This window comes from Ornithorhynchus anatinus, chromosome 9 (assembly GCF_004115215.2).
Source record: "Ornithorhynchus anatinus isolate Pmale09 chromosome 9, mOrnAna1.pri.v4, whole genome shotgun sequence".
NCBI classification, from domain to species: Eukaryota; Metazoa; Chordata; class Mammalia; order Monotremata; family Ornithorhynchidae; genus Ornithorhynchus; species Ornithorhynchus anatinus.
The window spans coordinates 41878625-41901572 of record NC_041736.1 but is presented as its reverse complement, the minus strand read 5'-3'; the positions used below and the strand labels follow the sequence as shown (position 1 = coordinate 41901572).

General features: G+C 45.7%; 1 protein-coding gene across 3 annotated transcripts in view; it reads right to left on the bottom strand.

Annotated features, from left to right (window-relative positions):
- LOC100682014 (nuclear GTPase SLIP-GC-like) overlaps positions 1–22948 on the bottom strand; it is a 41142-nt gene that overhangs the window by 7166 nt on the left and 11028 nt on the right. For all 3 annotated transcript variants that reach the window (XM_029072076.2, XM_029072075.2, XM_029072077.2), the window contains exons 4-14: positions 20968–21064; positions 18031–18253; positions 16817–17029; positions 14689–14892; positions 13510–13685; positions 12430–12448; positions 7578–7682; positions 5908–6013; positions 4877–5013; positions 4446–4610; positions 1017–1174 (exon numbers count right to left, since the gene is read on the bottom strand). In XM_029072076.2, coding sequence (XP_028927909.1) covers positions 1017–1174; positions 4446–4610; positions 4877–5013; positions 5908–6013; positions 7578–7682; positions 12430–12448; positions 13510–13685; positions 14689–14892; positions 16817–17029; positions 18031–18253; positions 20968–21064 — 1603 coding nt within the window. The remainder of the gene's footprint in view (positions 1–1016; positions 1175–4445; positions 4611–4876; positions 5014–5907; positions 6014–7577; positions 7683–12429; positions 12449–13509; positions 13686–14688; positions 14893–16816; positions 17030–18030; positions 18254–20967; positions 21065–22948) is intronic.

Genomic DNA, 22948 nt, shown 5'->3' with positions numbered 1-22948 from the left:
AGCCCCATATGAGACAGGAACTGCATCCAACCTGATTACCTTGTACCTATCCATGTCCTTTGAACAGTGCCTGGCACATAGTAAGGGCCTAACAGATACCACTAAAAAAGAAAGAAATAAAAAAACCCACTGAGTGAAGTCCAATGCAGGTAACTTGTATATGGAGACCAATGGTGCTAACTTAGTATTTCTGTGATCACCAACAGGGAGAGGGAGAGGTCCTGGCTCTGATTCTGATTTATGTAAAGGATGCCAATGACAACACCTTTGCAGTTGCAAAAAGTAATCAGCCTTGGAGTGTTCTGTCCCACAGAAAGTCTATCAGTCTGATAATAATAATAATAATAGTATCTGTTAAGCACTTAATATACACCAGACACTGTACTAAGCACTGGGGTAGATACAAGCAAATTGGGTTGGACACACTCCCTGTCCCACAAGGGGCTCACAGTCTCAATCACCATTTTACAGATGAGATAACTGAAGCAGACAAGTGGCAGGAGCCAGGATTAGAACCCGTGGCCTTCTGACTCCTAGTCCTATGCTCTATCCACTACACCATGCTGCTTCTCTCCAAGATCTGCTGAAAAGTGGGACAAGCAGTGGCAAGCCAAACAAAGCAGTGAAATTACTGAAAACCCGAACTCCCAAGAAAATGTTTGTTACGTAGACATAAAACACATTTCCCCTTTCAGTCAAATGAGGGAAGAAAATACTCAGAAGATGAATGTTAGCTCCTTGAAGTTAGGGAGGGCATGATTCTGGCAGGACTGTCTATTAGTTCTGGGACTCCAAAGCACGGCTGCTACATCACAAACCCTGGCCCCACTAGGGCACTGTAAAACACAATGGATGGCTGGGCCTCCAACTCTTTAAATGGAAAGTAAAACACCTAAAAAGTCCCCAACTGTCACTCATACCCTTCCATAGAAGAACCTCATCGTGGACAAATAGAAACATTTTTATAAATAATTCTTAGAACTTCTCAAAGAGTAGAAAATGCCCCTACCTCTTACCTTAATATATTTTGAAAAACAATGCCAATTTTGTCATAGACAGGCTGTGAAATTTTTTCATTCAAATCTATTCTGTGATAAACCTTGGAGGCAAAGACACCATTTTTCAAGCAGACGGCCTTCAGAGTTCTGTGAAATCCTTGATTTCCTCTTCTTCTCTGGGAAAATAAGCAGAATTGGAATAGAGTTAGCCTGGGATACAGCAAAACAGTTCAATTCTCCTACCGGAGAGACTTACCATAGAGGAAAACCAAAACTACCTTAAAACTTAAGTTACTTAAATATACTTTATTTTACACTGATAGGCATAAGCAACCCTGTTTCTTCCACAAGGATTACACTTAATTAATAATTAGACCCATTTTGAACTCATTGTTTTTGGTGTAAATGGTTCTTCTGATCAGCCAGCAGAATGATACTGTTATAAAACCTGTCTAAATGTCTGCCGAGTGGTAATTTTCTCCAGTTGACTGCTTCAGTAGGGTCCACGGAGCACAGGTGGGGGTGTGGGGGTGTGCGTGCGTGCACAGAGAACCGGTCACAGAGTTGGGGAAAGGTTCACAGTCTATATTGCAGACAGGATCCCTGCCTCCTGGTCTAAGAACGAGGAGGTGAGAGGGCAGGTGAAGAACGAACAAGGAAAAGTGGACATGATAAAAACAGCCAAATCCCCTAAGAAGGAGCAAGGACAGCAGAAGCAGGGACAAACAAACAGACGGTCATGGCTCTATGGGGCTGTCCAGAGTTCCTGTCGCCCCCTTCTAACCTTTCCAAATGTTTGCCAAGCTTGGTGAGTTACTTCTTGCTAATCTCTGACGCCTACAAATTTAATCATTTTATAGTCTCTTAATGCTGTTTTCTGCTAATGATCCTCGACTCCCTCCCCCTTCACATCAATCAATCAATTCTATCTATTGAGTGCTTACTATGGGCACAGCACTGTACTAAGCACTTGTGCAGTAACAGAGTACAACAGAGTTGGGAGACACATTCCCTGCCCACAACAAGCTTACAGTCTAGAGAGCAGCATTGTTTAGTAAAAAGAGCACGGGCTTGGGAGTCAGAGGTCATGAGTTCTAGTCCCGGCTCCACCACTTGTCAGCTGGGTGACTCTGGGCAAGTCACTTAACTTCTCTGTGCCTCAGCTACCTCATCTGTAAAATGGGGATTAAGACTGTGAGCCCCACGTGGGACAACCTGATTACCTAGTATCTAACTCAATGCTTAGAACAGTGCTTGGCACATAGTAAGCGCTTAACAAATATCATCATTAGAGGGGGATGCAGACATTAATATATATATATATATATACGGATATGTACATGAGAACTGTAGGGCTGAGGGAGGAATGAATAAAGGGTTCAAATCCAAAGAAGAGGAAATGAGGGCTCAGTCGGGGAAGGCTTCTTGGAGAGGATGAGATTTTTAATAAGGCTTCGAAGGTGGGGAAAGTGATCGTCCATCAAATATAAAGAGGGAAAACGTTCTGTGTCAGAGGCAGGATGTGGGCAAGAGGTTGGCGGCTAGAAAGAGGAGATCGAGGTACAGTGAGTAGGTTGGCAATTGGAGGAGCAAAGTGTGCAGTCTGGGTTGGGAGGGAGGGGGCAAGGGGTTTAAGTGCTTTAAAGCCAATGGTCAGGAGTTTCTGCTTGATGTGGAGGAGGATGGACAATACCTGGAGGTTCTTGAGGAGTGGGGAAATATGGACCGAATCGTTTTGTAGAAAAATGATCCGGGCAGCAGAGTGAAGTATGGTTTGGTGTCTGGGGAGACAGGGGCCAGGGAAGTCAGTGAGGAGGCTGATGCAGTAATATAAATTAGCAATAAATTAAATTGCTAAAATAGCAGCAATTTGGTGGAGAGGAAAGGGAACATTTTAGTGATATTGTGAAGACTGAACTGACAGGATTTGGCAAGAGATTGAATATGGGGTTGAATGAGAGAGATGAGTCAAGGATAATACCTGACAGATCTGTCATGTCTGACAGATTGCCACTTTCCCCATTTTAAAAGCCCAACTAACATGTCTTTTCCAAGAGGCTTTCCCTGATTATGTCCTCACTTCCCCAATTCACCCTCCCTTCTGTGTCACCTATGCTCTTGGGTCTGTTCCCCTCTTCTAGGCTGTAAACTTGTTGTGGGCATGAAGGGTGTCTGCTATTCTGTTGTATTGTGTTCTTTCAAGTGCTAGTTCGATGCTCTGTACATACTAAGTGCTCAGTAAACATGATTAAGCACTGCACCCTTCTGTAGCTTAACACTACAGTTAAATACTTAATACCGTAATAATACTAATAATAATCTGTTCATTCATTCATTCATATTTATTGAGCACTTTCTGAGTGCAAAGCACTATACTAAGCGCTTGGGAGAGCACAACAATATAAGGGATAGGACTAAGTGCATGAGTGAGAGTAGGAGGAAAAATGAGGGCGGGGGGAGATTAATCAGGAAGGCACATCTCCTCTATGAGGCCTTTCCAGACTAAACCCAACCTTTCCTCATCTTCCATTCCCTTCTACGTCGCCCCAAACTGTGTGGTACTCTCTCAAGCACTTAGTACAGTGCTGTGCACAAAGTAAGCACTCCACTACCATGACCGGACTGGCCACTTCCCTTCCCCTGCATGCAGTGGCAAATCTGGATAATCACACCTGACCTCACCAGGTGAGCGTGTCCGAGGGAGCGCGCTCTGGACTGAAATGTTTGGGGAAGACCTTATCTGGCTTCTGGTCATTTCCGGTCTGGAGGGCCTCAGGGAGAAGACTCACTTCGGGATCATCCAGAGTCCCAGACAACCCACCCCAGGCTTGTGTTGACCCTGGAACTGACTTTGGATCCAATGGGGCTTCGTGCCCGGGGCTTAGTGCCAGACCATTCTAGGCTGGGGCAGGCTCACATCCCTGAGATCGGACCAGTCCCAACCCAATTCCCAGCAACCCCAAGTCCTATCAACCCATCAGCCATCTCTAGCACTTATTTACTTTTACTCATCCTCAGCACTTCGGCACATACATGTGCTGAATTGTTAATTGTTAATCCAGTTATTTGAATTACTGTTTGTAAATACTTTTAGGTCTGTCTCTCCTATTAGAGTGTCAATTCCTGGTGGGCAGGGAATGTGTCACTGATTGTTTTGTACTTCCCGAAGTTTAGTAAAGTGCATTATACCCAATTGGCAGTCAGTAACTACTTCTTGAGTATTTGCCCTAATCTGTTCACCTTCTTATGGCTCTTCCATTTTCCTCTGTCTCAGTGCCTTCAAGGAAAGTCAGGAAACCAGCAGCATATTTCCCAGAGCCCAGGACTTAGAGAATGAGTTTTATCTGTTTAGTCAATACCTAGTAATCTTTCTCCTCCTTCTCTTCTCCCTCTCCTGGTTCAAGAGTAGTGATTTTATTTAACAAAAGCACAAGGTGCACTACTCACATAGAGGAAGTCATCAAGAATTCTTTTGTATGACAACCTTGCATTCCTGACTCCCTCGTTGAGGGGCCCCTTTATTTGGTCAAAGCACTTTTCAATATCCTTCTCCAAACACTGGATTTTCACCTTCAAATATCTCTTCAGATTCTCATGGCAAGATTCCTTAATCTGGAATAAGAACCGAGAGGACACATTAAGAACATGAGAAATGCCAATACAGGGGGCCAGCCCAGGATTCTCTCTCTAACAGCAGTAATAAAGGAAATCTTGAAAGGAAGAGTACAGCACAGAAATGGAATTGTTCCACAAATTGTGAGGCATAAGCCCTAGGGGGGCACCCACTTGAAGCTTCAGGACGTTTCATTCAAGGCAGCCTTCCCAGGACAGATTGCAATTCTAATTTCCAATTTCAATTTCCACTTTTAAATACTAACAGTGTCAAGGTTTTCCTGGCAGTTGAAATGCTCTGCAAGTGAGACAATGCCAAAAGCCTCTGTGATGTACTCGGACACCATCTTCTTCTTCTCTTTCAGGAATATGCTCCGGATCTTCTCTCTCAATATAGGAATTTCTAGAATCAATAAGCACAGATCACTCAAAATGTCCATTTGGTTGACTGGCCAGTAAAGTGTTTGTGAGGGGCAGGCCTTGGTCCAATGAACCAAATAGACCAGGAAATATTTTCCGCATTAGGAGTATTTCAGAGAGATAAGGGGATGGGATTGCTGGGATTGCTCTCTGTTGCTGGGAACTCCCGTCGAAGTCTGGGACGGAGTCACCCTACCCCAAGTAAGGAGAAGGAAGTGACTAGGGCTAGGGCAACAAGCCAGGAGCTCTGGACCTGCATGGGAAGAGAGGCACTGCAAGTAGCAGAGCTTCTACTCCTCAAGCTCCATCTCTTCCTCCCTTTCCTTCCTCCGCCTCCACCCACCTCAGACATCCTGAAAGCAAAGAGGGGGTCCCGGTTCATCCATTTTCAGTGCCAACACGGTTCCAAATACAAAATAGGCCCTGCTGCCAGAGGACAGAGTGGGATCCCAAACACAGAGCTGCCGAGAGGCTGCTGCGGCTTGGGCAGGCCCCACAGTGGTGGGCCCTTACTTTTCTTTCTTCCTCTGCCCCCTACTCCACCTCTCAGTCCCCCTCCTCTCTCTCCGCTCACTCTAATCCACATAAGAGGACTAGAGTTTTGTTCTCCAAACACCCCAGCCCGCTGCTCCTCTTCCCTACTCCTTTGCCTCCTCCTTATCCTTGCCTTGTTCTACCCACCCCCAGTCCAGGCCTTCTGGTCAATCATCAACTGGGAGTGGTCTCTGAGCCAATCAGAGCTTTTGGAGACAGTGACCTAGACTGAAGCAACTTTGATTATATGTTTGTGTGTGTGTTTTATATGTGTGTATGTGTGTTTATATATAACATACATGGTTAAGTGTATATATATGTTGAAATTGAATTATGAATTTACCTGTTTCGTTCACGTCAAGATGCTTTTTTTGCCAGTATTCTGCAGCACTCACAGTGTAAACTAGATCAGGATTGTCAAACACTTCAGCATCAGCTGGTAAATTTTTCTGAAACAAAAAAGCCAACAAAGCTGAAATTTAAGCTCACTGTGGGCAGGGAATGGGTCTGTTGATTGTTATATTGTACTCTCCCAAGCACTGAGTACAGTGCTCTGCACACAGTACACACTCAATAATACAACTGAATGAATGAATGAATCTACAGCGTGAGGGCTGGGTGGTTATGCCTAATCCAATTATTGATTAGATAACTCCAACTGGAAAAAGACACTGAGATATTGAACCTTCTCTTTTTCACTTAATTCTTCATCATTTTCTCTTGACACATTTATCTCACAATCCTCCAATGACTGTCATCATTTTGGGGGGTATTTTCTTCAACCCACCTCTATTCCGCTTTGCCCCAGTGTGAACTTGGTTTACAGCAGCCTCTTTCTAAGCACTGCTCTGTCCACAGAGCACAGCTCGAGAAGCACTATGGTCTAGTAGAAAGACCACGGGCCGGGGAATCAGAGAACCTGGGTTCTAACCCCAGCTCTGTCACAGATCTGCTGTGTGACCTTGGGCAAGTCACTTAACTTCTTTGTGCCACAGTTATCTCATCTGTAAAATGCAGATTAAAATCAAATGCTCCATGGGAGACAGGGACTGTGTCCAACCTGATTAGCTTGTATCCAGTTCTTAGTACAGTGCCTGGCACATAGGGAAGTGCTTAACAAATACCATAAAAAAGGTGTCTTTCATCTCAGAGCCTCCTCGTAAGTTAGAAACTGCCCAGCTAGAGCAAAAGAAAAAAATCTTGATTTCAGCTGTGCCACCCTCTCCTTATATACACATTAATGTACAAAAAGATTGGGCTCAATGGACCTAGGGCTGCAAGTGTTTAGGTTAAAATGATTAAACTGCAGACAAATGAGTATAGTAATTATAAACAGGAAACCAGTTCTCCATTACCCATGGCAGAGAGAATGGCAAGGGAACCACAGAAAAATACCCCTCTCTAAATGCCTAAAGTGAGGTTTGAAGGTTAGTGTTTCAAGCTCTTTTCCGACCAAAACTCTTAAGAAGAAATATACAGAATTTTTGAGTCTCTTTTCTCTTTGCTTTCTTTGCTTAGGTATGTAAGGAAAGGGCCTAAAGGTGAGCAGGAAAAGGAGAAACTTGAATTGGATAATCCAAAAATCTTTCAAATGATTTTTCATTGATAAGCTGTGGCAGTGTCTTTCAGCCATCAGCAACTGTGATGCCACAGGGAGTTGAGGACATGATAGAATATGTCCACAATGCTCTGCAAATGGCAAATGCTCAACAAATACAACTGATAAATTGATAACTAGAGACAGTTTGGCATGTTTTTTTAAATTTCAGCAAGGACACTCAGTCCCCAGCTGTTTGACACATCTTTTACTCAAAACCACATTTGAAGCAGGGTAGCACTGCTAGGTTTTCTTTTCCCTAAATGCCCTCCGAAACCTATAGGATCAATCTCCCTTCGGGAAGATTCTTGTTCCTTTTTCAAAGCATTTGAAATAAAGAAAAAAGTATTAGTAGTCCTGAAATTGGGAACGCAATACTTCCTGCAGCAAGAGCAAACAATACTACTGAAAGTTACCTTGAGCCTTTCCCTCAAACTTCTGCCCTTGATTTGCTTCAGAGTCTCATTCCTCTCTAGAATCGCGTCACGCTTGTTCTTGGGGACTTTCTCATTCAGTTGTTGCTGCAGAGGCATTTCAAGTGAAATACGTATTACTCCCACTCCAACCCTTACGACACTTCCCAAAGAGGAATAAACACAGACAAGAAAGAAAGACCCATCGTTACCTGATTTGCGGAATGTATACTTCCGTACAGTGAATGAGGACTATGCTGTGCTGTCACAAAGATGACGGTTCTCGAGTTATGAGATGTTCCCCGGCCCAGGACCCTGAGAATGGGGCTGTGCCTGTATTAATGTCTACCTTCCCCTTTAGACTGTAAGCTCCTTGCGGGCAGGGATCATATCTGCTAACTCTATTTCATTGTACCCTACCAAGCAAGTAATACAGTGCTCTGCAAGCAATATGTGCTCAATAAATGATTGACTGGCTGAATGAAAGCCCTTGATCCTTGGCCCTTTGTTGGCTTGGGGGTGGGGAGGAGGGTGGGAATCCCTTGGCAGGCTGGATCCCAGGAGAGTAGGCTGCCACACCATGGTGCTTAGAACAGTGCTTGGCACATAGTAAGCACCTAACAAATACCATCTGATCATTATTACTATAACCACAGAGCTGTGTTTGTTGTTGGAGGAAGAAATCCTAGGGCTCCCCTTTGTGGGCAAGTTGTGGAAATGCCTTCACTTAGTGCTTCCCCTCCATCAGAGGAGGCAGGGCCAGAGACCAGCACGGCAAGTCCTGAAACCACTTAAGCAGCCTTCTTTCTACAAACAAGTTGGCTGGGTCCCAATCTGCTGCTTCATTTTCTAAATGTACAAACGGTCCAAGGCTCTAGAGATCTAGTTCCCAAAGCATGTAGCATCTACTCTATTTGTCAATAGGTTTACGCCCCCTCCCCTTTTAGGACTTCTAAGTTCCTTGTGGGAAAGGGAACCTATCTTTCCCCATGCACTTCCCGTACCACATCAGGCCCAGCAGGTGCTTGAGCAGTATCCCAGTGACCGACTGCTGCTGCAGAGGAGATCTTGAGTTCTGCACACCCCCACGGTCCCTACTCACCACTAGAAAGACTGTTGGACTCCCAGTGCAAAAGGCAGGGTCAGATGAGCTGGGCCTCCTCTCCGTCAAAAAGAGCCCCACCCTACCTCCTTCCCTCCCTTCTGCTCACTGCCAGGAAGTGCTCCACCTGGGCTCCAGTAGACCTGAATCCAAAAGTGCCATTAACAGTACCAGCCACAGTAACTTGAAGCAGCATGGCGTAGTGGATAAAACATGGGCCTGGGAGTCAGAAGGTCATGGGTTCTAATCCCAGCTCCACCACTTGTCTGCTGTGACCTTGGGCAAGTCACTTCACTTCTCTGTGCCTCTGTTATCTCATCTGTAAAATGGGGATTGAGTCTGTGAACCTCGTGGGACACAGGCCCTGTCCAACCCGATTTGCTTTTATCCACCCCAACACTCAGTACAGTGCCCGACACATAGTCAGCGCTTAACAAAAACCATTACACACATATACTCTTCTTCTGATGCTATTCGTATAAGCATTTCTGTAAGTCCCCACATGTTGACTGCCTGTTGGATCTGAGACTCCATTTTTTCCTCACTTCATTGCACTTTCTCCAGGAGGAATATAGTGGAAATTGAGTGATATCAGCAATGACTCTCGGCAAATCATTTCACCTACATGCATCTACTCTGTGTCTCAGTCTCCACCTCCTTGGAATGGAGAGATGACAGCGGTGAGCTACTTGTCGGGGTTACTGAAAACATTAAAACTAGAAAAAGGCCTTAAATGTTTCATTATAATCAAATATGACATAAATTAGGTTAAAGACTTATTATACATATAGTTTTGTACCCAGAGACTTGACAAATGTAAAAAATAAACAAACAAACAGGACTCCAAACATCACCTCCCCCACAGCAAGGAGAAGAAAAAGCAAGAGCAAGGAGCCTCTGCCAATCCCTCCTTCACCAGAATGGAGCTTGGCCGCAGGGGGAAAAATACTACCCTCCCTCCACCACTCCCCTCCCCCAGCCCGAGTGTGGCCTCTCACCTCTTGGAACACTGGGTCAATTGGAGCCCAAACCTTTGGAGTTGTTGGCCTCTGAGCCACAGATCTGAAACTACCCTTCTAGCCTCAGGGTCCTATTGCTTGTGGGGAGTTTACTGTTGTCCTTGTTTTTGTGTAGGAGCAGTCACTGTGCCTAGTGGCAAAAGCATGGGCTTGGGAGTCAGGTTCTAATCCTGGCTCTGACACTTATATGCTGTGTGAACTTGGGCAAGTCACTTAACTTCTCTGTGCCTCACTTACCTCATCTGTAAAATGGGGATTAAGACTGTGAGCCCCACGTGAGACAACCTGTTTACCTTGTATGTACCCCAGAGCTTAGAACAGTGCTTGGCACATAGTAAGTGCTTAACAAATGCCATAATTAATTAATATGATTGCCAGAACCCTCTCCCCCATTTTCTTCTCAGTTTGTGAGCCCCCGAGGGGTCGGGGAGCCATGTCACTTTTTTCCCCAGAAACTGGCAAAGTGCTTTACATTGAGTAGGTGCCCTAAAGGTGTAATTACTACTAATACTTCCTCAGGCAGGGTCAAGATCACCACCTTAATAACACTCACCCCAAGGAAGAGGGGGTACCTTACAGTTGCAAGACTTTAGCAACGGTAGTGGAACTGTCAGATTTTCGACGAAAAGTATTTGAAGAGCCTGTTCTGTGCGTCAAGTAAAAGCCTCGCCTGATTCTATGACTACAGGGAAGCAGCAGGGCATAGTGAAAAAAGCCAGACCTAGGAGTCAGAGAACCTGGATTCTAATCCCAGCTCTTCCATTAACCTGCTGTGTGACCTCAGGCAAGTCACTTACCTTCTCTGCCTCAGTTCCCTCATCTGCTCTAGGCTTCAAGGCTCTACATCACCTTGCCCCTTCCTACCTCTCCTCCCTTCTCTCTTTCTACCGCCCACCCCGCACGCTCCGCTCCTCCGCCGCCCACCTCCTCACCGTCCCTCGGTCTCGCCTATCCCGCCGTCGAACCCCGGGCCACGTCCTCCCGCGGTCCTGGAACGCCCTCCCTCCTCACCTCCGCCAAACTGATTCTCTTCCTCTCTTCAAAACCCTACTTAAAACTCACCTCCTCCAAGAGGCCTTCCCAGACTGAGCTCCTCTTCTCCCTCTACTCCCTCTGCCACCCCCTTCACCTCTCCGCAGCTTAACCCTCTTTCCCCCCATTTCCCTCTGCTCCTCCCCCTCTCCCTTCCCATCCCCTCAGCACTGTACTCATCTGCTCAACTGTATATATTTTCATCACCCTATTTATTTTGGTAATGAAATGTACATCACCTTGATTCTATTTAGTTGCCATTGTTTTTACGAGATGTCCTTCCCCTTGACTCTATTTATTGCCATTGTTCTTGTCTGTCCGTCTCCCCCGATTAGACCGTAAGCCCGTCAAACGGCAGGGACTGTCTCTATCTGTTGCCGACTTGTTCATTCCAAGCGCTTAGTATAGTGCTCTGCACATAGTAAGCGCTCAATAAATACTATTGAATGAATGAATGAATCTGCAAAACGGGGACTCGATACCTGTCCTCCCTCCTATTTAAACTGGGACCATGTGGGACCTGATTATCTTGTATCAATCCCAGTGCTTACTAGAGTGCTTGGCGCATAGTAAGGTCTTAAATACTATCAATAATAATAACAACAGTAATGATAAGTTGCATCCTCAATAGAGCTGGCCTGCCTCTGAGGGCCTTATATGTGCTTTACTGTCATCCAGTGGCCAAACGAACAACTGGCACGATCAGCCCGCCTGCCAACCTGTCCGCTTCTGAACCAGGTGGTCAAGTTGTTTGGTTTGATTTGGTTTTGGGCAAAACTGTGACCCTTGAGCCAGGTCGAGGTTCAGACAAGCATCCTCTGCAGCCGGCATAGGCTCCCAATACGCAGATGTGCCCCTGACGGACCTAGAACCTTGATATTGTGATTGAGTACTGTCAACTACCCATACATTGATGTATCCATGCCACAGAGGCTGTAAATCCACAGACATCCATAAATAATGAGCTAAAATTCGTTAGGTCCCTAAAGCCCAGAAACTGAGTTTGACCGTAGGTAAATACTGAGGCAACGAAGGAGGGTGTCGGTGTGCCCCAGCCTCAGCCCTGAAGGAGGGCCTGTACTTAGAGGTGGTGGAGCAACCCTGTTGTGATTCTTCAAACATCTAAGTGGTGCTTACAGTCTGTACTTTCAAGTTCCTAATTTTCTAGGTGGTTTTTAAAATGAGTTTGAAGGAATAATAATTGTAATAATATCTGTTACACAGTGCTTGGCACTGTACTATGTGCTGGGGTAGATAGAAGATAAATAGGTGAGACATCATTCCTTGTCCCAAATAGGGCTCAAAGTCTAAGAAGGAAGAACAGATACTGAATCCCATTTTGCAGATGAGGAAACTGAAGCTCAGAAAAGGGATGGGGGAAGGGGACAGAGACAGAATTAAAACACAGTTCCTCTGACTCCCTGGCTCGTGCTCATTCCACTAGGCCACACTGAATTTCCACTGCAGTAAAGACCAAACCTGCTTGCACGTGTTTGCTTGGCTGCCTGGAGAGCCACATAGAAGCCAGGAGAGCTGCAGCATGGCCCATGTCAGGACAGCGGCCCCTGGGGATTGGTGGAGGAGCCCGGATAAAAATTTTACCATCTCACATACAAGGAGAACCTTAGCAGACTCCCCTGTGCATGTGAGAGGGAAGGGAGTTAAATTGAAGAAGTTAGAAATAAAAATTTTAAATACTTACTTTTTTCTGGGATCTTTCTCTAAAGAAACAAAACCAAGCAAAAATAGATTGAGCATGGGAGAAACACAGTGGAGTTAGAGATTGTCTATGCTGGCCCAAGTTTAAGAATAGCCATTCCTGCCTCTCCTTTTCCTCAGTAAAGTGTCTTCAGTGCATCACCTCCTTCCCCTCCCACTCCAAAGGGGAATCCAATCTTTTAGTCTTCTAAATCCAAACAGCACAGTCACCTTGTCCTCCGGCTCCACTCCCTTTACAGACTCACTGGTCTAGCTGCTGGTTCTGCCACTCTCTCCCAGCCTTAGTCTCGGGTTTTTGCCACTTCCAAGTCCGTCTCCAATGACAGCTCTAGCCCTGGCCCTGCGTGTGCACATGAGTGTGTGTTTGTGTGCACATGCATATGTGTAGGAGAGACACAGACAGAAATGGCATATTGGGAGGGGGAAGGATGGAGGGAGGGAGGTGGGAAATGTAAAAGATGGGAGAACAACAGAAGGGAATGTACCAGGCCAGAAAGATTTCTGGAATACATAATAATGTCATCCCCCATGAACAGTCACCCTTACAACAATGGTCTTGTGCAGTGAGGGTCTCTGAATCAGGTGAAGCTGGAGAGAAGAAGGGAAGCAGGTAAGCAAGCACAGGATGGGAGGAAAGCTGGAAAGATGGTGGGATTGGGAGGAAAGCTGGAAGGATGGTGGGATTTGGAGGGAAAAAAAACTAGCATCCTGCTGGCCCCTGGTTCCCCTACCGCTTTCCCTCTGCCCAGAGGGCATTAGTGCATAGGACAGAAAATACCCAAAAAAGTTTGAGTATGTGAAAATATGATGGTGAATGTGTGCAAGTGTAGGTATAGTGATTATAAGTGGCTGTAAGCACCCAGATTTTGGGAAACAGAAGAGAATTTTGGGGAGGAAGGGGTGTGTGTGTGTCCATCCGTGTGTGTCCACCCTTGGAGAGGAACTATTAATTGAATATGTAATATCCATCTTAGACATAAGCACACCTCTTTGTCTACCCTCCTTGCCCCCAGTATCCCCAGCTCCGCAAATTTAAGAACCAAGGTAAAGGAAGATGCAGTACCGTAAATATACAGGCAGATTCAAATTGTCCGACTTGGTAATCACCAGAGCTATATCAGAGCAGGGCCCTTTCTGAAGGGCTTTAATCCCTTCCCACAGAAGAACCTCATGAACTTTTCCTCCTTTAATTCTTTCAACATCACCAATTATCCAAATTGCAGAACATTTATTAATACTCTTGAAAGAAAAAAAAAACAAATTTGGAGAGTACGATAAGTAAGAAGAATAGGACATGGTCATTTGCTTCTGACAGTCTGAAAGTTGCTAACTCATTCATTGTCTGGCCCCCCGGAATGTGCTAACTTTGGCTCCCATTGCCAACAATCTGTCAACCCTACCCCCAGCCCCAACGTCTAGCTGCTGGCAGAGGGCTGCTTAGAGCTTTGAAAGCTCTTGGCCCTAACTATCTTAGGGTTGGGAGAATTCTAGAAAGTGTAGAGAGCATTCCTGCCTACCTGAGCACATCTGCTGTTAAAAACAATGAGTTGAAAGTGTGGCTAATCAGCAATGGCTTAAACTTCATAAATAGACAAACTGCTTACAACTTATAGTTAACTCTCATTGACAATAGTACTATTAAATTTTAAGCCAGAATTTCCTTCCCAGAAATTAAACTGCCTCCATCCCCCAGAGGGCTGGGGGCAGAAACCTTAAAAAGGTGAAGAGGTGAGGCTCTTCTCCCACTTATGTACAATTGAGGCTGTCTATCTCTGATAGGAAAGACCTTCTCCAAGTGAAGTGAATATACTCTCTTGAGAATTTTAATATAAAAAAAAATCTATATAAACTTGTTTGTACAATTTTAGGGTTTGAATATTCTGCTATTTGAGTGCATATTTTGGATTTTCTTGTAGCTTCCTTCCCCTCTACCTTCCTGGTTTTATCTTCCTCCATTTTGGAATTAAACTCTCAGCTGCTTCAGTTCAGATTACATTTGAGAATGTAAATTTGGGTAGGGGGCAGAGGGGTGTGTGTTGGGGGTTGGGAAGATGAATCGCAGTGTTGACCCCAATCCTATAGAGTAGATCAGATCAGCTAATCACAAAGATTTCCAGGACTCCTCTGCAGATCCTGACCACACCAAGAGACATTTTAAAAATTTTGCCCACTTACGATACGCTATGTTTCCCTACAAAATGGTGCAACTTATTCAGAAAACAAAAGAAAGTCTGAAAGTTACCTCTTTCCACATCAGATCCCTTTTGCTATTAAAGTCTCCTGTCCCTGGAATATCCAGTAGTACCACCCCTCTTGGGAGAAATTCTGACATGGAGAGGGTCACTTCCACGTGGTTGACCAGGGGCCATAATTCTCTTTCATTGTCCTCGCTGAGTTCTGACTGGTTCCGAATGAACTGGTCCATTTGTTCAGATAGGACTTTTGCCTGAAGTAAAAAAGAGAAGCAACATTCATCCCTTAACTCTTTTATTGCCTCCAACATTAGGTCAACATATATTTCCTTTCAGGCTATGCTCTTCACCTGTCTGTATCCCTTAAGCAGTACCAAGGACAAAATGAATCATTTTATTGCCATCATCAACAGTGCTCAGGTTTGTAGCAGGGATTAATCAGTGACATTTGTTCAGTGTTTACTGTGGGCAGAACACTGTAATAATCATAATAATTGTGGCATTTGTTAAGCACTTATTATGTGCCAGGCACCGTACTAAGTGCTGGGATGAATACAAGCAAATCAGATTGGACGCAATCTCTGTCCCACATGAGGTTCACAGTCTTAATCCCCATTTTATAGATGAGGTAACGGAGGCACAGAGAAGAGAGTGACTTGCCCAGGGTCACAAAGCAGACTAGTGGCAGTACCAGCATTAGAACCCAGTCCTTCTAACTCCCAGGCCTGGGCTCTATCCACTACGCCATGCTGCTTCTCCTGTACTAAACCCTACTAAGGGCTTGGGAAAGAGACTCTGTCCAACTGGATTAGCTTGCATTTACCCCAGCTCTTAAGTGCACTGAGATATCTGAGTGGGAGATCAAGGGATGCTGCACGCCTGGCAGAATCACCATAAGGTCGTGTGCACAGCACTGTGTTCTGTCCACCCCCCACCCCCCACCCAGCGATCTGACAAACCGTGTGATGTCTCAGCATAGAGCTGCATTCTTCCCCACCCATAATGTCCCCAGGCAAACATGGGTGCTCCCCTCCCATGGCGAGCCGCGCACACACACACTTACAAAGAGGGTAGGATTAGGCTTGCTGCTACTCTGCTGATCCAAGTACTTCATAATAATAATGTTGGTATTTGTTAAGCGCTTACTATGTGCCAAGCACTGTTGTAAGCACTGGGGTAGATATGGGGTAATTAGGTTGTCCCACGTGAGGCTCACAGTCTTAATCCCCATTTTACAGATGAGGTAACTAAGGCATAGAGAAGTTAAGTGACTTGCCCAAAGTCACACAGCTGACAGAGCCAGGATTAGAACCCATGACCCCTGACTCCTAAGCCTGTGCTCTTTCCACTGAGCCACGCTGCTTCTCTAATTTATCGCATCCCTCTTTCACTACAGCATCAGCCTCCTCACTGACGGCTCTGCCTCAATCAGTGGTATTTATTGAGTGCTTACTGTGTGCTGAGAACTGTACTAAGTGCTTGGGAGAGTACACATAGAGTAGGTAGACATGTTCCCTGTCCGCCAGGATCTCACAGTCTAGAGTCCTACAGACTTCAGTCTAGCCTCCTGTCTCTTCCCATTCCAGTTCTTACTTCATTCTGCTGCCTGGATGATTTTTCTAAAAAATGTTCAGTTCTTATCTCCCTAACTCCCCTGAAACCTCCAGTGGTTGCACATCCACCTCTGAATCAAAGAGAAATGTATTACCATTAGCTTTAAAGCACTCAATCAGCTCACTTCACCCCCTCCTATTTTACCTTGCTTATTTCCTACTATAACCCAGCCCATATGTTTCATTCCACCAATGTCAACCTACTCGGTGTACCTCGATTGTATCTATCTCATCGCTGACCCTTTGCCCACATCTTCCCTCTGGCCTGGAACTCTCCTCCCTCTTCATGTGAGAAACCACCACTCTCCCCACTGAAACCTTAATGAAATCATATCCCCTTCAAGAGACCTACCCAACTAAGCCTTCATTTCCACTATTCCCTCTCCCTTCTGTCCCCTGTGCCCTTGGATCTGTACCCTTCGTACAACTCTGTTATATTATATTCTCCCAAGCACTTAGTTCAGTGCTCTGCACACAGTAAGCACACGATAAGTAATATTGATTGATTGACTCCTCCATCCACCTGGACAGCAGAGATCAAAGTAGAGTAATAGAAAGTACTTACACAACTTTCTTTTAAAACAATATTGTGGGCATTAAAAATCCGGATCCTCAAAAGCTCATCAACACTTTTGTTTTCAGCTTCGAGACCATAGAGAGCATTGAGCTTCAGTATAGCCTCCTGTACGATTCCACACTCGTCGACCTCTTCTTCCCCAGACCTGGTTTCATTCCTAACTATGAGTTCCTTCAAGTTTCTCAGTTCTTCTTCCCATTCCTGCAGAAAATTGAAAGATTTACTCTTTATCACTTGGGACAGGGCTCAAATAAACTGGCATGGACCTGGCCAGTGTAGGATTGTCCACAGAGAGAAGATAGAACTCCTCCCCTCATTCCCTCCCAGTTGGTCCCAGAGAATGGCGGAGGGCAAAGGGTTCTGGGACCAACCTGCTACTCCAACCCCCTCTGCCCCTTTCTTTCATCAGTTGGACTTGAGATTAGTAAGGTAGAGGCATGTATTGATTAGCCCTTCCTCAGGGCAGAGTGGAGAATCAGGTCACTAGGTACAAGAGACTGCACTTGTACTTGATTGCCCCCTCTGCCCTTGTAGCTTTTATAGGGCTAGAAAGAACCTAGTGAGGTCACCTGGTCATTCCCCCTCACAAATGTTACTCTGCCAAAATCATTCACCTGTTTACTCAGAGATCCTTTATGACAGAAACAACATTAGTCAAGTCTTTCATTCATTCATTCATTCAATAGTACTTATTGAGTGCTTACTATGTGCAGAGCACTGTACTAAGCGCTTGGAATGTACAATTTGGCATATAGAGACCATCCCTGCCCTGATGGGCTTACAGTCTAGTCTGACGTCTCAGCATTAATGCCTCTGAATTAGAACCAAGGGGGAATGGTTCTACGGAAGAATCCCCCTTTCTCAGTTTACTATGGTCAGTTAGTTTCTAGTGATTCTCTGTGGCTTCTATTCTGCTTCTCTGCCTCTTTCCTCCATCTCCTCAAGCATCCATCCTTGAGGAATAAGATGCATGGCTAATCCCTCTCCCTATCCCTCGGGGACTGCTTTAGGGTGGGAAGGAGTCCACTCTTCACCCAGGTGGCCTCTAAGTTGTTGAATTAGCCAATGCCATTTTTTCAACATAGTTTTTCGGCCTTTTGGGAAGCTTGAAGCAGGGGAGATGCTGAATTTATAAGGCATTATTTTTACGAAGACTCCAAAAGAACGTGAACCAATCCAAGGAGAGAGAGAGGAGCACTTGCCTGTTCAGAGAGGAGATGGATTTTGGCCTCATACTTGTCGCTGACACCAGAACTCACTTGCACCAGGCATGAGGTACAGGTGCTCTCACCCGACACCGGCAGAAACATTTCCTTATCGATGATGGCATTGAGCAGGGAGCTCTTCCCAGACCCCGTGCTTCCAAAGAGCCCTATGTAGACCGGCTCCAGAGATGGCTTTTCTGTCAGGTCAGAAAGCCGGGATCTGGAAGGATATGAAGCTACATGTTATAGGTCCAAAGAGGACATCGGGTAAAATGCATTTCAACTTCTTGAGAGTTCCACTTCTGTGGGGCCTGACTTTCCACACCAGCCGAGAAAAAGGAGAAGTGTTTGGGTTTAGGAAAACACGGAGGCAGGGAGAGGTACCTGATAGCTCAGAATGAAAAACTAAAGCCTAGAACCAGATCTTGGACAAAAAGCAATCCCTTTCATTAGAGGGCACATTTGTTCCTGAAGATCATCCCAGTGAGACCCCAGATTAGGGGAGGGGGAGGGGGGAAAGGGGGCAGCGTGCACCCTTCTCCCTTTCTGTTTATTTCTCTTCTAGGCTAGACTCTAAGCTCACTATAGGCAGGGGACATGGCTACCATATTATACTGTACTCTCCCAAGCACTTAGCATAGTGCTCTGCACACAGTAAGCGGTCAATAACTACAATTGATTTATTTTCTTCTGCCTTTCACATTCTTGACCCTAGGAAAGGAGGGCAGTGCTCCTGGGGAAGTGGGGGTTCCTTTGCCCCATGCCTCCTGGCCAGTGTGAAGTAGAATGTGAGGTTCCACATGTCAAATTCATTTTCACTTTCTCACTCTTTCACCGACAGCACCAAATCCCTTCTGACTGTGAGAAATTGGTACACTGGAAGTGAGAGTATCACTCAACAACAGTGTACAAACTGGACTTTGAAAACAGGACGGCGGTCAGCAAGGGCAAGCCATTGCTCTCTCTTTCATACACATCTCTCCAATGACCTGACCTAGAAAAGGGGCATGTGGTCAAGTGGCAGAGCGTGGATCTGGAAGGCAGATCACCTGGGTTTGAGACTGAGCACCCCCTTCAGCCTGCTGTGTGACCATGGATAAGTCACCTAATCTCTCTGTACCTCACTTCCTTCATCTGCAAAATGGGGATAACACCACCTGCCTTTCTTCCTACCTCACAGGATTAGGGGTTGGGGCAAAAATGAGTTAAAGTGATGTGGGAGTACTTTGGGAGTAAAAGTGCTTCACAGAGACCAAGGTTTTATTACAAGTGCTTAGTGCAGTATTCTGCACACAGTAACCACTGAAATAACACTGATTGGAGATTAACTCATTATTAAGCGTCACTTCCAGGTTCCATCTCTTCTGACTGGGGTATCATGGGACAAGGAGGAATTATCATTCAGCCGGGCCACTTGTAGCCCATGGACCGGCTGGATGTGGAGAGGACCTCATAGTGCTGGATGAGAGGGCACGGCCTGGAGAATGATGGCCAGTGGGAATGGGATCTAGATGCACCTGGCTTTAGGGCAGTTAGACAACCCAATTATCAGCCCAGAGTCAGCAGAAGTGCGGTGGTGCTGGGTGGCTCTTAAAAGCATGCCTCACCTGTCCTCCTTGACTCTTGATTCTCCTGTTGTTTGCCAGCTATGGTCTGTAGAGTTTCCGTGCTGCTGTTCTGGGTTTGGATTTTGCTTCTTTTTTATAAAGAGGAGGAAAGGTCTCAGTCTCCTCCCCTCCCCAACCCTAACACACATAAGCACTTCCCTGCCTTTACTAAGCCACTCTATCATATTCAATAAGGACCCTTCATATGAGTGAGGGTACAGTGCTGTTAAGGTGCCAGGGATACTCTGTTCTGTGAACCCCCAACTGCACCTGTTCTCCCTCACAGCCATCTCACAGTGTTTGCTGGTGGGCAAGGGAATGCGAGTGGTCCTGTAAAAACCATCATCAATATTGCAAACAAACAGTACAACCGCATGTCCCGCTCCTGGTACAACACACTTTTCCCCCTTTAACTGTTGGTGCCTGTGCAATGCATATTTGAACACTCCCTTCACTTCTCTGTGCCACAGTTCCCTCATCTTTAAAATGGGTATTAAGACTGTGTGCCCTGTGTGGGACAGGGACTATGTCTGACCTAATTGGCTTGTATCTACCCTAGCATTTAGAACAAGGCCTGGCACATAGTAAGGCCTTAAATACCACAATTATTATTATTATTGTTTGATGTTGACCATGTCATATGTGTAAACAAACAATCATACTTCTGCCAATCACACTTCCCCCCTTCAAAGCCCTACTGAAGGCTCACCTCCTTCAAGAGGCCTTCCCAGACTCAGGCCCCCTTTTCCTCAGCTCCCACCCCATCACCCTGACTCGCTCCTTTTGCTCTACACCCCCACCCCACAGCACTTTAATATATGTATAGACTTATAATTCTATTTATTTATATTGATGCTATTGATGCCTGTTTACTTGTTTTGATGTCTGTCTCCCCTCTTCTAGATTGTAAACCCGTTATGGGCAGGGATTGTCTCTATCGCTGAACTGTACTTTCCAAGCGCTTAGTACAGTGCTCTGCACACAGTAAGTGCTCAATAAATACGAATGAAAGAATGAAAGTGTTGATGACGATGACGATGACAGAACTGCTCAAGGAATCGGATGCGGCATTCATGTTGGAATCAAGTGTCTCAACCTTGTAGACGGTTAAACAGGACCATGGCGATGCAGGTCACCAAGAGATTTGGGATGGGGGAGAGATGAAGGAACTATTAGCTTTCTCAGGGGCAGTTTGCTGTGGGGAATATGTCTAAGTGACACTGGGTTCCAGTGGCCTGCACCTCGGGTGGAGGGGGCACTGAAGGGGTTAGCAGCTTAACAAGGTACAAACATATCAAAGAAACATGCTAAGGTGAGTCACAAATACCTGAGATATGAAATTCCACTTGAGTTGTTTGGAGTTTGTTTAAGTTTTTGGTAAATGTCTGTCAGAGTTTTTCTTGTGTTTGATTCCAACATTTCATCTGAAAAATAAAAGAAGAAAGGATATACTTAATTCCTAAAATGTAACCCCAAATTGGATTTTTTTTTAATTTTTACAAAACCGACTCACAGGACCCTTAGAATATATCTTTTCCCTACATAAAACAAGTATCTCACATCCTGCATTTTCTCTTTTTGAAGAACCAAACATGGGTGGCGACAAGAGTGCCAGAAAATTCCGTGAATTGGGCACCCCGGAGGTCAGGGCAGGTGGCCGCAAAATGAGAAGCAGCATTACTGGGAATCAGAGGATGTGAGTACTAATCTAGGTTCTGCCACGTGCATGCTGTGGGACCTTGGGCAAATCACTTTACTTCTCTGTACCTCTCCATCACCTTATCTGTAAAAGAGATTAAGACTATAAGTCCCATGTGGGACAGGGACTGTGTCCAACCTGATTACCCTGTATCTACACCACGGCTTATGACAGTGCTTGGCAAATAATAAGCACTTAAATACCACAATGATTATTATTATTTAAAGTGTTGGGTGACTGGGAGGTCCAGGAAGGGACAGGGAATTGATGGAGAAGAAAGGGAGAGAGTCAAGGGTCCTCCCAAGGGCAGGCTCAGGAGCCAAAGCCATTCTGATAAGCAAAATTGTTTCATGCTGGCCCTGGCCAATGTCACTTCCATGTCATCCCTCTGGGCAATCAGCTGAAGGAAGCTGGAAGCCTAACAAGCAGGCAGCCTGGAGAGTGAGCTATAAGTGAATCAATCAATCAATCAATCATACTTGAGTGCTTACTGTACTTAGAGCACTGTACTAAGTGCTTGGGAGAGTACCACACAACAATATAACCAACACATTCCCTGCCCTCAACGAGCTTACAGTCTAGAGGGATCTGAGGAGCTCAGATCAGTTCCCAGGATCAGGATTTGGGGGCAGCAGGATGCAGCCATCAAATTTGTGACCATTCTACCTTCCACAACTTGCTAGATGTTTTATCTGCGTATTTCAGAGTTCCCTCCCCTGCCACCCACTCCCATACAGATGTTGATGGAGGGTGGGGGAAGAAGGGAGGGGTGAAGGAAGGAAGGAGTGAAGGAAGGGAGGAGGGGAGGAGGTACCCTGTTTCAGGTTTGCCCTTGGAAAGCCTTGCCGAGATGGGAAATCCAGGCGATGGCTCCTCACTGGCCTCTGCAAAAGGGCAGGATGGCACTGAACCAAAAGAAACCCACCCTGAATTGGAAGTGTTGCTTATGAGGTTGGGGGCAGAGACAATAATAATAATAACATTGGTGTTTGTTAAGCGCTTACTATGTGCCAAGCACTATTCTAAGCCCCAGGGAAGAGACAAGGTAATAAGACTGTCTCACATGGGGCTCATAGGCCCCCTTTTACAGATGAGGTAACAGGCCCAGAGAATTTAAGTGACTTGCCCAAGGTCACACAGCTGACAAGGTTGGGCAGGGGGACGGGACGAGGGGAATGACAGAAGAAAGAGAGAGGAGAAACTGTGGGCACCTTTCCCTCTTGCAGCCATCCTCACCCAAGTGAAAGCCATCAATGCTATTTATTGAGCACTCACTCCATGCACTTGGGAGACTACCACACGCTAATATAACATACACATTCCCTGCTAACAACGAGTCTCGAGTCTCGGAAGGGGTGACAGACAGTAAATACGATATTTACATAAGTGCTGCGGGCCTGGGGGATGGTGAATAAAGAGTTTTGGTGGTACAGCCTAGATTGGGCCAGTTTGGTCACAACAACTGGCACTTTTGCCTTTAGGATGGGCACACAGGATGGCTACTCAGGCTGAACTGGTCCACCTTTGGGCTAGCTGGACAGGAATCGCCCCTCCAGACTGCAGCTCTGAGAGCTCACCTTTTCCAAGAGGCCTTCCCAGACTGAGGTCC